Source organism: Dromaius novaehollandiae, chromosome 7 (assembly GCF_036370855.1).
Source record: "Dromaius novaehollandiae isolate bDroNov1 chromosome 7, bDroNov1.hap1, whole genome shotgun sequence".
In the NCBI taxonomy this organism is placed as follows: domain Eukaryota; kingdom Metazoa; phylum Chordata; class Aves; order Casuariiformes; family Dromaiidae; genus Dromaius; species Dromaius novaehollandiae.
Window position 1 is genome coordinate 20,263,619 of NC_088104.1, and position 14,655 is coordinate 20,278,273.

The window sequence follows — 14,655 nt, forward strand, 5'->3', positions numbered from 1 at the left end:
ACCTAAGCAAGCTTGGAAACTGGAATCAGTATAGCTGCATCTGCACAAAATTCTGCTTGAGCTAGATAAAATGGGAACCACAACCAATATTTAGTACAGGTAAACTGCAAGAGTCTAATCTGTCTTGAAAACTTTGCATGCTCATTGACTAAGATCTGTTTTCGAATCTCAGTCCAGCTTGCATCTGTAAAACCAGTCAGTTAAAAAACTATTGAATCCCACACACTTTTACTCTGCAGTTTTCCAGAGAAGTCATACTTTTAGCCCCTCTGTAAAAAATTCGGAGTGAAAAACTTGCCTGATAAATGGACACCTTCCTCATCTTCTTTAGTTGCATTTAACAGTGAATTCTCAAGGATCTGGGCTGTACTGATTATGACATCATTTCTTCTGACAACTTCAGGAAATGAGATTTTCAGCTGACAATCACCACTTAAACCAATAACCTGATACCAACGCTTCAGGAATGGATGAAACTCCTTTCGTAAATGCTGTTCCACCAATGGCACCTGAATAAGTTTCCAAAGAATTTAAACCAGAGCTTAGATAGGGTTAAAAATACACGCCTATTTGTCAGAGATGGTTAGGTGAACATGCATTCTACACAACATACACTTTTTTTCTTTTTCTTTTTTTTTTTTTTAAAGGCAACCACCACCTTATTCACTGCAGGGTAGGATTAAACAAAAAACAAGCAGATGAAACACCTCCAAACACCAAAAATCCCCAAACCAAAACCCTTAAGAACTGTACATCTACAAAAACTTTGTCCCAAAAACTTTGGCTTAGCTGTGCCTTAAAGAACAAGCAAACCATGCCCTGGCTCCTTAATTGAGCTTATAAAATGCTATCAATTTTCTTCTTATAGGAGGATCTGGATATCTTTTAATCACTTATAAAATTATTAAATATATTCAGATATTTATATTTTAAAATTACTATAGAAAAAGTTTAATTTAGATGCTCTGAATGTAACTATAAACATTACAGTCATTATCAGAAAATGTGACAGAATATTCCTCAGCACTATAAGGCTCAATAAGTGGCCTTCATTACCAAACCCAAATGCATAATGTGAAAAACAGATTTTTGTTTTTTTAAAATACTATTTTAGTTTTATTCATCTTAACAAGGAATTGTACTTTTCGCAATGATGCAGTTATTATGGCATGCTTTGATTCCAGTTGGACTCAGATAAATTAAAATCATTCATGTTTGCACCAATATAATGGAGATGACAGTCTAGAGCCATATACTTTTAAACATAGCTGCATCTGGAGAACCTGAAAAATGTATTTATATTCACTTTAGAAATTCTATATTAACAGTGCATGAGGCTTGAAAAACACTTTTTTAATGGACCAACATACCTTATTAACAAGTACTATAACTTTTCCAGGCTCTGATGCTCTTCTCTTCTTATCCAAGTGATCTTTGGTAATGTAAACAGCCACTCTGGTTTTACCACTGCCTGTAGGGAGACATATTATAATATTCTCCCCATTCAATGCTGGTTTTGCAACTTCCATCTGGTAATCTCTCAGGATCAGCTCTGGCTCAGGTGAAGCTCTGCTCTCCACTTCATCTTCATCTAAGAGTACAGACAAATATAGATATCAAACAGAAGGCATAGAACATTCAGAGTACTGAACAAATAACAAATGGAAAAATATTAATTTACTATGAAAACTATCTTCTGAGTAAATGGAAACAGGGCAATATTAGCTTAGGCAATGCTGTTCTGTGCTCTGCAACTCCAGATCAGTACTGCTTACATCCAGCCACCTACCAGGGTGGGTAGAGTAAGACACAGTATGTCTTCACCCACCTACGTTGACATGAGTATTATTATGTGTAAATTCAAATGGTACAGTTCAGTAGCCCTGGGACCAAAGGGTGTGTTCGGAGTCACGGTATTTATAATCTAGCCAATCTTATCTGACCTTCTCTTTCATCGGTACTGAAATTTATTTGGTTACAAGTCAGCTACCTTCTTAAATATGCCCCAGAGGAAGAAAAAAAGACAGAGCTATAGAAATAAAAAGAGATAGGGACCACTTAAAAATTGATGAAGGGAGTTATGAAGTATAAAGTTCAGATAGATAAGAAAATTCAATTGCCCATACAAGATACAGCTCACCCTGCTGAATGTATCACACCTACTCATGGTAGATTGCGCTGCTTCCACACTGACTCATACATAATGCGATCTGAGCTCTTCACTAAAAAGCCATGTGCATTGGCCACCTGAAGGCCAAAACCTTCCATCTATCATTTAAAATGCAAGGGCAGGGAGTTCAGATCCACTGCCTGCAGGTGAAACAAATAACATGCAGAAGTTAAAAGTGCTGATAAATGATGTCCTATTATTTCGGGCAGCAAGAAAAGAATATCAGGTCTCTGAGTTTAAATATATGTAGGAAGTCAAAAATTATACACAAGAATATAAGAATATTTTATTTCAATGGGTTTGTTTTTTTTTTTCTTTTCTCCTACGGATGCGTTTCAATTCGCCTCAAAGCATTAACTGTCATCAATGACGACAAGAGACAAATTCTACTAGACTAAAGGGGAAAGAAACTATAGTCTTATTTCCTGATGAGATCATTAAATGAAGAATCATGGGGCTTTATTATCACTGATACATTATACACAAAATAAGTGTATTTTTCTAGTATCCCTGATTCCATTAAATAAAGCTAAACTAACAGAAAGTAATGAACCTTGAGAAAATACTGCTGATGGAAACATCCGAATGCCATTCCTAAGTGTTTTTTGCTTGTTTTGCCTTTTAGTGCAAGTGCAGTACTACCTGGAACAAAGGGAAATTCACACCAGAGAGTACTTGCTGTTACTTATCTGACTTCTACTACTCTCTTCTGAGGAAGAACATTGTTTGCTTTCTGCTTGACTAAATCTAATAGTTCAAACATATTGAAACTAGCACTTTATCATCCATCTGTTTGGTTAAATTTTAGTATCTTAACATCCTCAACTAGCTGTCCAGGCCTAAAAAATATTAACTTTGCTCTCTCATAGCTTCCTTGACCCCTGTTTAGATAAAGGCTAATACAGGAATCTTTACACAGGATATGATTCCATTAAAGAATTTTCATAACGCACAGTATAACTTTAGGGAAGTCATCTGCTTCCCTAAAAGATTCATATGAATTGCTGCTCCGGGCTAAAAGAATCATGATAATTATTCTTCTATTCTTCTAATTCCAATATTTTTCTTAAATGTAAGATGATGCTTGCACAAAAAACTGACTAAATCCATATGTTTCTGTGCATTAAAATCCAAATCATGTCAGTGCATTAAGATACTACCTATACATCTATTTAATAGAACAGGCTTACTGCAAAATTTGAAATCAAAATCCATAAGTGCCACAACATCTACCTGCACCTCCTTAGCTGTTGTTCTCATACTTGCTCTCATTGAGTTTACTAGACTGTAATAAAAAGCATGAATGTTTTTTAAAAAATGTTTTAACTTACTGTTTTTAAAGCCCATGTATAAACAGAACATATAGCAAATAATCATAAAAAAAGATCTATTGTGCAGTGTTCACATAACTTTAGTGACTTATCTTTTCTATGGAACTTCTGGACGCAGCCAATGTCCAAGCTGCTTAACGGGAGCTTTTTCAGTGACCTTAATGATCAGGCCATATATATTTGTGTTACCACACACCAGTAGTCTGTATCAGTCTGAACAACTGATTCACTGTGACTACACACAGAATAGAGAAATTTCTCTGCCCTGACATTTCACATGTCCCAGTGAGGAAAAGATCTTAACGTGACTGATAAGTCACTTCAGTTGACACAGAAGTGCAAAGCATATTCCTCAGAGCCAGCAATGCATACACCAAAACCCTATCTATAAGAAAGCAATTTAGATTCAAGATATTCTGAATTTTCTGCGTACTGGTAAAATGGATGAATTTTAATATTAAACAAGGCTGAAACTACTTTAAAGCATTTATCACTACATTGACTTTACTGATCTAACAGCTTTATCAGACAGAGCTGGCCTGTAAGGTACCCAGATTGTTCCCAGCCCCTGCACAAGACATAGTCTTAGAACAAACTTTATTAAGGGTAGATTCCAAAAGGCAATTTGTTCCTCTTGAATTCTGTGTAGGCTAATACAGGGTATGCTTAAACTCTACCTGGTAGACAGCTGAAATTAGTTTGGCCTGAGATCCAAGACTAAGAAAAAAGGGGGAAAAAATCTGGATGTCTTTTAGAACAGCAATATTTGCTTGGGCTCAAGAGTATATACAGAGCAGGATCATATCTATCTACAAAGTATTGCATAAACACAGTCTGATCTTTAGTTTAGCACATTTTGCTTAATTTCCAGATATGTTTAAAGAACAGATTTGCAAATGTCTTTGGACAGTAATTCCCATTGACTAGGTGGCTAAACACTTTCACAAATAGTGCTACTAAATTACTTAGGCCCAAAATGGACCTTCATATGGTTCTGCAAGTACCTTGGAAATATTTCTCCTCACCCTTAGGTGCCTCCAAAGCATGGCCTATTCCCTCTCACTTCCCCTATGCAGGGGCCAGGCACAGTCTGGCTCCTCTCTGAAAGGAGAAGAAGAACTTATACATTGCAGTACTACGAATCTGTTTAGAGGACTGCGCTAGATGACCTCTGGATGTCCCTTCTAACCTACATGATTCTATTATTCTGTATCATTGACCATTTGTATGATGGCAATGTCTGGAGACCTATTCAGAGGATCCCAATAAATCAACTCTTTTGGGGCTGGGAGTTAAGTCCAGACTTATAAAAATGGCATCTATTCTCCAACAAAATAAGAGGAAGTCTTGCACCTAAAAACTGTTGCTAGAGTTCACAGTAAAAATCTTTGATTTTTGCTCTAGCCCAGTCACAGAGTGCTTACCCCTCCAGACCTTATTTTGCAATTACTAAATAACAGAAGGGAAACATACCTGAATCACTGGTTGTGCTGCTGCTCTGTCCCAGGTTTTCATTCGCATTACTGACACTTCCATCTCCTACAGAGACATCAGACTCTGAATGAAAAACACAAAAGAATATACATATAAACAGAAGATAATAGCATATATTTAAAAAAACTACCCAAATACAGTATAGTACATTTCCTATACAAATAACAGAACTCTCTCTCTCTCCCTAAATAATTGTAAGTCTGATCTATGCTAGGCAGCTTGCAGCCAGAGCCTAGCCCTGATGATACATTGTATGTTCTGCATCATCCCAGCCTATTCTCTTACTATGTCAAGGAGTGTGAGGAGTGTGAACAGAAGTGAGGCAACTGTTTCTGTACTATCTGCTATTATTACTAGCAGATTCCTTACTACAGTGTTTTTGAGCCACAGATCTGAACCATATCAGACAAAAGCAGTGTTAATAGGTGTTGGTAGCTGCAGCTTGATATCAGAAATACGAAATGACTGTAATTACAGTCCAAAAATAGGGAAAACCAGGGAAATGCAACCTGTCTTTAACTGCCTTTATTTATACCCCAGCAAAAAATTTATATCTTCAGGCAGTAATTACAGCTGTTTTAGTCTCCAGCCTTGCAGGAAGTAAGTTGTTGCTGATTCATAGGCTGAATGAAGAAAGATACGCCAAATAGAAGTTCTTTCAAAAAATGTGAGAAATACTCCATAGTGAAGTCTGTTTAATATTCTTTAAACATATAGCCAGGTCCAGGCTTGACTTTTATTTGAATTGGAAGAGGCAATACCAGTGCTACTCTGTGCAGCATTTTTCCTTGATAATGTTAAGATCATATGCCTGCAGAATGCAGATGTAAAGGTAATTAAGCAAAGGAATTTCATTTTGGAGTGGAATACAGAAGCAATAATGGAATCCAAGAAGTTTAAGTGAACATATCAAGTCTTCAATCCTGAAAGTAATAAATTATGCCAGAAACCTTTGGTAAAGTTCTTTAGTTAGCATGTTCATAAAATGGGGTCATTAAAATAATCATTTCCAAATGTACTCTAGATTCCCAAAGCCTTAATCTTATCCTGTAGGATTTCTAAGCCGAGTGTTTAGTACCACAAGAAAGTATATTCTCCTCATGTCATTCACCTTACTGAAAACATAGCTATTAAAAGTTCACTGGCAAGTAGGAGGCATGTCAGTTGAGCCAAAACAGGAGATAAATCCTAGACTCAGTTCTACTCAACATTTTCATGTTATCTGTGAGCCTGATAACAGAAGAAAGGACCCACTTAAGAATTATATGGAAGACAAAAGTGGGATGGGCTATGGGCAGTCTTCACAACAAGATCCAAATTCAAACTGAACTTAAACTGTAGAGGTGGCCTGTGATCAAGGCAGTTGTATGACAAAGTGCTATGGTGAATTTCAGGTCACAGACTAAATGCACATCAATAGTGTGACATTATTACAAAAAAAGCAGAAATCTTTTTCCAGGGTACGTTAAAAGGTGTGCTAATAGACTCTATATTTATCCTTTAATATAGAAATAAAAATCCAAAACATAGCAGAGGTAAGGCACTGTCATGACTTAGTTTGGTCATGCATCTCTTGTGTTTGCCTGAAAGCAATGGTCTAGACATGACCACCTTCTAGTCCTGTTTTTCCTGTATCTTTTCAGAAGGGGATGGAAAAGCGAAAAAGAAAGAAAAGCATGCAGTTCTATCGGACACACAGTGCTGCATGCATATTAAAGGCAAACATTCTCTTATACTCCCTGTAAGCCATGGGGGGTTATATCTGTAATAAATTAAAATCAAAACCAGAAGAGTGGTTTTTTTAAAAACAGATTTCTTCACATAACATAAAGAAGAGTAAGTCACAGCTCCTAGGTAAATAAAACCAGAAAGAAATTATTAAATCTTTCAAGCTTTTTGCAAGTAAAAGCAGAAACTGACAATCACATTACACTCACTACAAGACTTGGATACTACCACAGAAATCTAGCAACTAGGTTACAGATAGTCTAAGCTCTCCCTCTGCTGGGCAATAAATATATTACACCGTTTTCTTTTTTCTAGCCCAACAACGCAATTTATATAGTTAGATTTTCCAAAACTCAGACATTTTAACATCTGAAGAAATACAGAGTTTTTCAGGCAAAGATATGCTACAAACAGACGCATCCTGCACTGTCTGTCAGCTTATCTGTAGCATTCCACAATGGAGCTCACAGTGCATATAGGAAATCAACCAGAATAATAGCATTCACCCCCATTTTGCCTAACTAGCTCATGTAACTCGTAGCCCATCAAGTTTCTTCATAGCTTTTCCAGTGAATATCCCATTGCTGTCTATAGCCATATAACTTACTGTCCCCAACAAATAATTCATACAGCAAAATAGACACTGTGAATGAAAGTTCAAAACTAAAAAGAACTTACAGTCACTTAACTCTGAGAATGGTATACTCCTGAAATATGTACTACAGTGTCTTGGTAAGTCTTACATTTTGTAAGACATTATTGAAAACGCCATTTAAAAAAATCAAGTGGTATCACCTTACATTTACCATAGGTAAATAATCAAACATTCATTGTCAGATTGTACTGAAACCAGCAGGGGGCAAAACATTCTTGAAAATCATGACTCTATATGATGGCAAGGAAGGATAGAAATAGGGTGCATGAGCTTCTTTTCTATCTGTAATTTTCTCACAGTATAATTACTTGTTCCAGTCAGCTCCATTTAATGAAACAGGTCTTGACAAACAGAGCTGCTATTTATTTAAAGTGTGATTCATATAGGTAACTGGAAACTTAATTCAAGTATTGCACTTCTAATCTTTGCAAATTTACTGCTTTTATGTTGGGGTTTGTGTGCGCAGGTTTTTATCTGTTTTTTTGTATATGGAGGTTCTTTCTAGTTTTCTCTTAGGCTAAACCATCTACTTCTACTTTGTCCTTATGACCTTACTGCTCTTACACCTTGTCCCTGACTCACCCTGCCCTATCTACTGCAATAAAAGAATTCAGAGGAGGCTTTAGATCCAACGCAAATCACAGTAATTTCAAGTGACCTAGGAAAGCATCTTTCTCCTTGAAATTTGTCTGTCTTTCTCAATACACAGAGGAATGGTGGGAGTGTACTGCAAAACTGCCAACACTTGACAGCATCAAATTGCAAATTAGGTGGGTTCCCAGCCCATGTGGAAGTATGATCTGGGCTCTAATTGTATTCTTATCTGTCTGGTTTAAAAATACAGTCTAATGAGAGATACATGAGAGAGGATGGAACTGGAAGAAGACTTGAATACAGTTCTGTGTTTGCACAAATGCATACAGATCACAGCTCATTACACGGATGGCCAAATGTGAGCTAGTTCATCTATAGCCATGTTAATGCAGCACTATCTCCTGGCAGCCCTTGCTACATTCGTCTACACTACTGTTTTAGTTCAACTCAGAATCACACTTTTAAAGCAAGTCTGTCAATTGTCCCCACTTACTGTTCTTTGGTTCATATCACAGAGATGTTTAGGACCACATGAAATGAACTCTTGGCTGAAACTAAGTGAGATACGTTCCAGCCACTCACAGGCATGCAGTCCACAGCAACAGACTAAAGTTAATCTGAAGCAAACAACCAAAATGCAGCAGAATACAAACATCTTTGGATGCATTATTTCACCATACAGATCTGCTCAACTGCACAACTTGCTGATGTAGACATACACACTGCCTGTTTAATACGACTACAGTTCTGTGCTGATTAGACCATAGTTTTCAGGCTGGAATTAGCTTGTGGCTGGCTAGTTAATACCTAAACAGCTTTGGTTACCTGCAACTCTGACAACCATCCTGTAAGAGATCTAGCTAAAAGCAATGAAAAACTACTCTGTGTGGCTGCATTTAAGACCCTAAACCTTGCACTGAAAGGACCATAGCTAAGAGTGAGGATAATTCAGTCTGATCATTCTGTATCATCCTTAAATATTCGGAACATCTTCTTTGTACTGCCAAATTATGTTCCAATCCAGGAAAACCAAGTTGGTATTTTTGGTGTAGTTAATTCACTACTTGCTACCAAACACTGTGATATGCTGTTGATTTCACGCTAAATGAAAAAATAAGCTATCTACTGCTGCACATTGAAAGGCTGCAGCCAAATTCCTCTTGATTTATTCATGTTTTACAAAAAAGAGCAGCATCAGCTGTCTCTCTTCTTTGGCTGAGTATGCCCAATGAAATCATTTCAGGCAGGATTTAGCTCAGTTATAACTATTGTTTGAGTTCCAGCTGAACTTATAACAGATATGAATGGTTCCTTAATCATATAGCATATGTTTGAATCATCAGTTCCCAGTTAGATCTGTAATTGCTGCTGCTCTTAATCAGCTCCCAAGGCACAATTTTAGAAGTGGATCCATATAAACACCAGGCCCAGACAATTTCTTAAAGCTGTACTCTGAGCATGTGATGTGAAGTGACACAGATTTAATCTGATGCTCTGTAAATATAAACCCTTAAAATAAAAAATAGTACTTGTTGGACAATTAAAAGACTAAAGATAAAAACATCTCCAGGATAGGAACATCAGCCCTCTACTAACAGAAGATCTTGATATAGATGCAGTTTTACTGGTGTAGAAACATTCTTCTTGATTTAAACTTTGTCACTGCTGTGAGGAATTGCCAATGTAAACCAAATTTTTCATTGGTTGGTACAAACCTACCTTGAAGAGGTCAGAAACAGAGTATTAATTTAATAATATTTTTATTTAATTAATAGTGCTAAAGAAGTCTGCATGTGAACATTATTCATTTCTTCACACAGTAAATTAAAAAAATATTAATACAATATTGTTTAAAAATACTATTTAAGAGGAAAGGAAGACTACTAATGTTGCTCAATCGTGAGATGATCAAACAGACAATAGTAGGTCAAACATGATCACTACAAGCAGGGTAAACAGAACATTGCCTCTGTGACGACTACACATAGCACGCCATAACTTTTTTGGCCATGTCCTCTCAATTCTGTACTGTGCAAGCAAACTGGTTTCTGACCCAGCTCTGTATATTTTAGGTGAAGATTTTTTTCATACCTTTCAGATTGATTAGTTCAAGTATGATGACATTTATTATTAATTTCTCATCCTAGAGCACCTCCTAGAGCACCTCCTTTGAACAGAAGTGAGCAAATTAGATCTGACCCCTAAAATTGCTACTATTACACTACTATTATTAATTTGTAGAAAAAAAAATGATATTCACTGCTTCAAAAACAAAATAAAAAAATCAAGATTTGTGTGTTCCATTCATTCCCGTCACATCAACTGTACCATATGTTCCCGAACTTTTGAGCAACATGGGAGCTAATGAGAAACAAGTTCTACAGAACTTCTACTGGATTGCTTCCAGTTACTAAAGTTCAAGTGGTACCAACAATAATTGGACGTACCTGAAGCTACAGAATTCTCTCCAACAGATCTTTCCGAAACAATGCTCTCACTGCCTAAACTATCATTCATATTTTCTTGCTGTTTGAAATCCTCCACTACAGCATGTTCCAGCTGCATTGCGACTTCTGCTTCTTCATTTGTCCTGTTATTCATCCCATTTTCTCTATTTTCTACTCCTAGAAAATAGATAGAAATGCACTATAAAACATTTACTTTCTTTTAGCATGCAGCACAGAAAACACAGAACTAACCTGAATTCATCATACATGTTCGAGTCAGCACATAATGGCATGACATACAACTTGACTTAAACATCATAGCTTGGATTGTCAATGTTCTTATAAATATTTACAAAATAAAGTTGTTTGTCATTAATCTCTAGTATTTGCTGTCACTGAAGATTTGAAAATTGAACTGGTGGACTAGAGCATGTGTTGTATCTTAATTCCATCAGTTCTGTAAGCTCATAAACAGATGTACCTTAGAGCAGGACTTCGTCTTAAGGCTTTAATACTTGCCCATAAAATAGCAAACTTGAGAGCTTTCCAAAAATGCTCTCCCTCCTTTGTTTTGTATTATTTCAAATATAAAAATTATTTTTGACTTCTAATGTTATTTTTATTAGAGACATAAAACCAGGCATACTCCAAAGGTAAAAATGTTGTTCAACAAATTATAAACACTTCATGAAACTTTAGAAAACTGCATTCCAGAGTTTTTCAAATTTGGATTAAATTACTGTGCAATTAGAAATTAATTCTAAAGAAATTAACAGATTTTTAATGTCAAGATTAATTTCCTATAAAGATCTCAATTGTTATTATAGGAGTCTGCTAACGACAACGTATTTGACTATAACAAATCACTAGCCATCAAACTTGAGTTATAAAATATACCACCACTCTCCTCCTCACAAGGTACCCAATGAGCCTTTTCTTACTGCTTCCTGTCATTGTATCAGTGGACATTACAATGACCTACATGCGTACAAGACCGTGTACTTGGAAAGTTTCTTATACTCTGGTAAGACTAACATGTTTTATGTTTTACATGATAATCTGTACAGTCTCTTTTAGGGGCTGCATTACAAAAGATTACGGAGAAACCTTTGAATAAATACATACGTTCAGCATTACATAAAACAAGTGAATTAAACTACTTAAGTTTTATCCTATCTGGTCTGCACCATACTGAAGAATTCGAAATGCAGAGTTTGCATGGAAATAATATTCATAATTTGCTCAATTGCGGTATTACAGTATTGCAGTAAAAGTATTTATTACTTTGCTTATCTTACTGATAGAACTTAAGCCTGACAAAGCTGCAACATAGAATGAAGTTTAGGACCACAGTAGCTGCTGCACTACTCGCAGCCTCTGACTTTCCCCCGAAGTTCCTTTTTAAGGCTCTGACCTGATTGGTCCTGTCCTGCAAAACAGAAGACTCAACCACAACAAAAAGGCATGCTTAAATGTGGCTGCTGCTTATTTGTGTGTGGCAGAGCAATCTGGTTGATTCCTGTCCTCAAGTGGAAGAGTCACCCTCATGCACCTCTGATGCCAATCCAAATGCATAGTCGCATATGCAGCAACTGAAATTACATGGATGCCACAGAGACATAGTTCTGGTGAGCTTCTCAAGCAAGAAGGCTGAAGATGCAAAATGGGAAATTTAGTAAAAAATTTTAGTCCCCAGAAATCTTACAAAACACATGCTAAATGAGAGAGAGAGCATTTGGGGGCTGCTTCTGTTTTTCATGTTTTAGAATCTAGCGAAGCACTGGGATAATTTTATAACATAATAATCACTCTATGGCGATACAAAGTACTAGCCAAAATTCTGTAGCTCTTACTTTTTTTTCATTTCTATAAATAATCTGCTTACTAGTTTATCCTATTATTTATAGTCAATTTTATTCAATGTCTCTAGGGGCTCATGACTGTCTTATCCCATTATATGTATTTGTAAACCTGTACTATCAAGGAAACACTAATCCTCCAGCTGAAGGAGAAATCTGAAAGGTTTGTTTTGTTTGTTCAAGATGATATTCAAAATATTTTTAATTAATGATAATATCACACTGAAAACAAATACGTAACAAAAGGTAAGTATTCAGTTTAATTATATACCTCTTTGAATTCTGATGTTGTTTAATAACAGTTTTAGCATTTAAGAATCTATCAAGCAAGCTGTTAATAAACTTGATCTTGAAAGTCCTGGGTAACTGAAAGCATTAGTCTCAGTGATGCAGAGAAATCAATACAGTGAGAACCCTGTACTGTTTCCTAAGTCATACTTAGGGAAAAAAAATCATTAATACTGGTGAAATATGATTACCTCTTGTATTTCCACTTAAATCATTTGCAAGGTCTTCATGCTGGGTTTCACGCAAAGCAATCAAAAAAGGGGAGAACCAGTCCTTCTTCTGAACTATTCTACTTAGCAGCTCCCTTGCACCATCTCTATTCCCACGACTTTCAGTAACAGTCTGGATCTGGTGAAAATAAAGTAAAAAAAAAAAAAAAAACAAACAAAAAACTTGAGACAATTCTGAAATGATTCAGACAAGTTACTAAGAACAGTATATGTACAAAAGCACTTCTCTGTCACTGTTTAAAACACTGGTACAAATAGAAATATGAAGTGGGCCTGCCAACAGTTTTATTCATTAGAAGAAATTTACTGTATTTTTGTCCAACCTCATATTTATCACATAAAGTTTCAGGTAGGATATATAAAACTTAAGAGACCTGAAATTTTATTTGAGAGACTGAACAATGAACATATTGAACAACATATTGAACAATGGTTGTAATAATAACCATTATGTAATAATCATTATTATAATTATGGAATAATAATCACTATTAAAACTGATTTAGCAAACAGCCAACCTTGGCCAAAGACACAGTGAAGTCACACAGCTTACCAGAACTCAGACTTACTCTGTGATGTGACTTCATAAACAAAATGGAACATTTTCCTTCTTAAACACTGGCTTCATCATCACACTTGCCACTTGAAGGTACAATAACTAAGCCTCTAGAAAGGACATTGCCCTGCAAGAAGCTATGGAAATGTGTTCCAAGGCTGTCTGGAGTGGAACTAGATGTGATCACAAGAGAAACAAAGAGGCTGTCCCAAAGCAAAGCAGCCAGGAGCAGGTGTTCAGTCTTCATGGACAACCTCCTCAATGTTCAGTAATCACCCATCCTGACATGCAAGCAAATGCGCGGGCATAGCAGCAGGCTAGTTTGGCTGAACAGGGCTTGAAAGCCAAAAGGAAGTGTACAGGAAATGGAAGTAGGAAGAACGAATCAAAAAGGAACACAGAAGCACTGTTCAGGTACGCAGGGATGGCATTAAGGCCAAAGCACCAGTGGAGGTGGAACTGGCAAAGATGTGAAGGGAAACGAAGGGCTTCAACAGAAATACCAGCAGCAAAAAGATGGCCAAAGAACATGTGGCACAACTCAGGAATGGGGCAGGTAATCTATGGGCAAAGCCCTTGCCTCTCCGCCAGCTGCCTTACCATGCTGACTCCTGACTCTCCCTCCCTTAGAGGGCAGGTGGCCCTTGCTGCTCCCTGGCAATCACCAATCTGATGAAATGAGGCATTCGACTGTCATTTAGTTAGGACAAAGCATCAAACTACCTAAAAAGTTGATGCAAAAGCTCAGAGTACAAATACGATGTAGTTCCACTATTAGTCTGCCATTTTTTCCCCTTGTCCCTATGGGAAATCTTACTTTCATTTAGTCTTGTAACACTAAGTTTCAGGGTACTTCCCCCCCCCCCTTTCTTTTGTTTCCAATAAATTTCACATCAGTCTGAGCATATCATTCTTTGGTCAAATGAAGCAAGCGTTGGCTATTGTTTTCACTAAAGGGTAACACTTATGCTTTCTTCACAAAGTGGCATTTCTCCTCAGCTTCACTGTCCTCTGTCAACTTTTATATTCCTTTGCAAACCTCTGGCACAAAAGGAGGGGGGAAGGGGAAGCAGGTCTTGTTTTATTTTAACTCAAGTGTTCTCTAGGACTTTATGGGCCATCACTGCCTTACGGTACAGGTCAGAGGTCAGAAGACACTTCATGGTCTTCTTAGCCTGGACTGAGCAGCAAAATCAGAAGCATCAGCAGCACTGATCAGGTTCCTTCCACTTAGGTGCGGTCTATTCTAGCTCTCTGTTCAAGAGAATTTCTTTCCCTGGTTCTTAGCTGGCATCTGTCCTCC

The 14,655-nt window shown here is 36.8% G+C and overlaps 1 protein-coding gene across 1 annotated transcript in view; it reads right to left on the reverse strand.

Moving 5' to 3' along the window:
* IFIH1 (interferon induced with helicase C domain 1) overlaps nucleotides 1-14,655 on the reverse strand; it is a 28,128-nt gene that overhangs the window by 12,491 nt on the left and 982 nt on the right. Inside the window, exons 2-6 of the mRNA XM_026094452.2 lie at nucleotides 12,758-12,914; nucleotides 10,420-10,596; nucleotides 4,975-5,058; nucleotides 1,371-1,591; nucleotides 299-509 (exon numbers count right to left, since the gene is read on the reverse strand). Coding sequence (XP_025950237.1) covers nucleotides 299-509; nucleotides 1,371-1,591; nucleotides 4,975-5,058; nucleotides 10,420-10,596; nucleotides 12,758-12,914 — 850 coding nt within the window. The remainder of the gene's footprint in view (nucleotides 1-298; nucleotides 510-1,370; nucleotides 1,592-4,974; nucleotides 5,059-10,419; nucleotides 10,597-12,757; nucleotides 12,915-14,655) is intronic.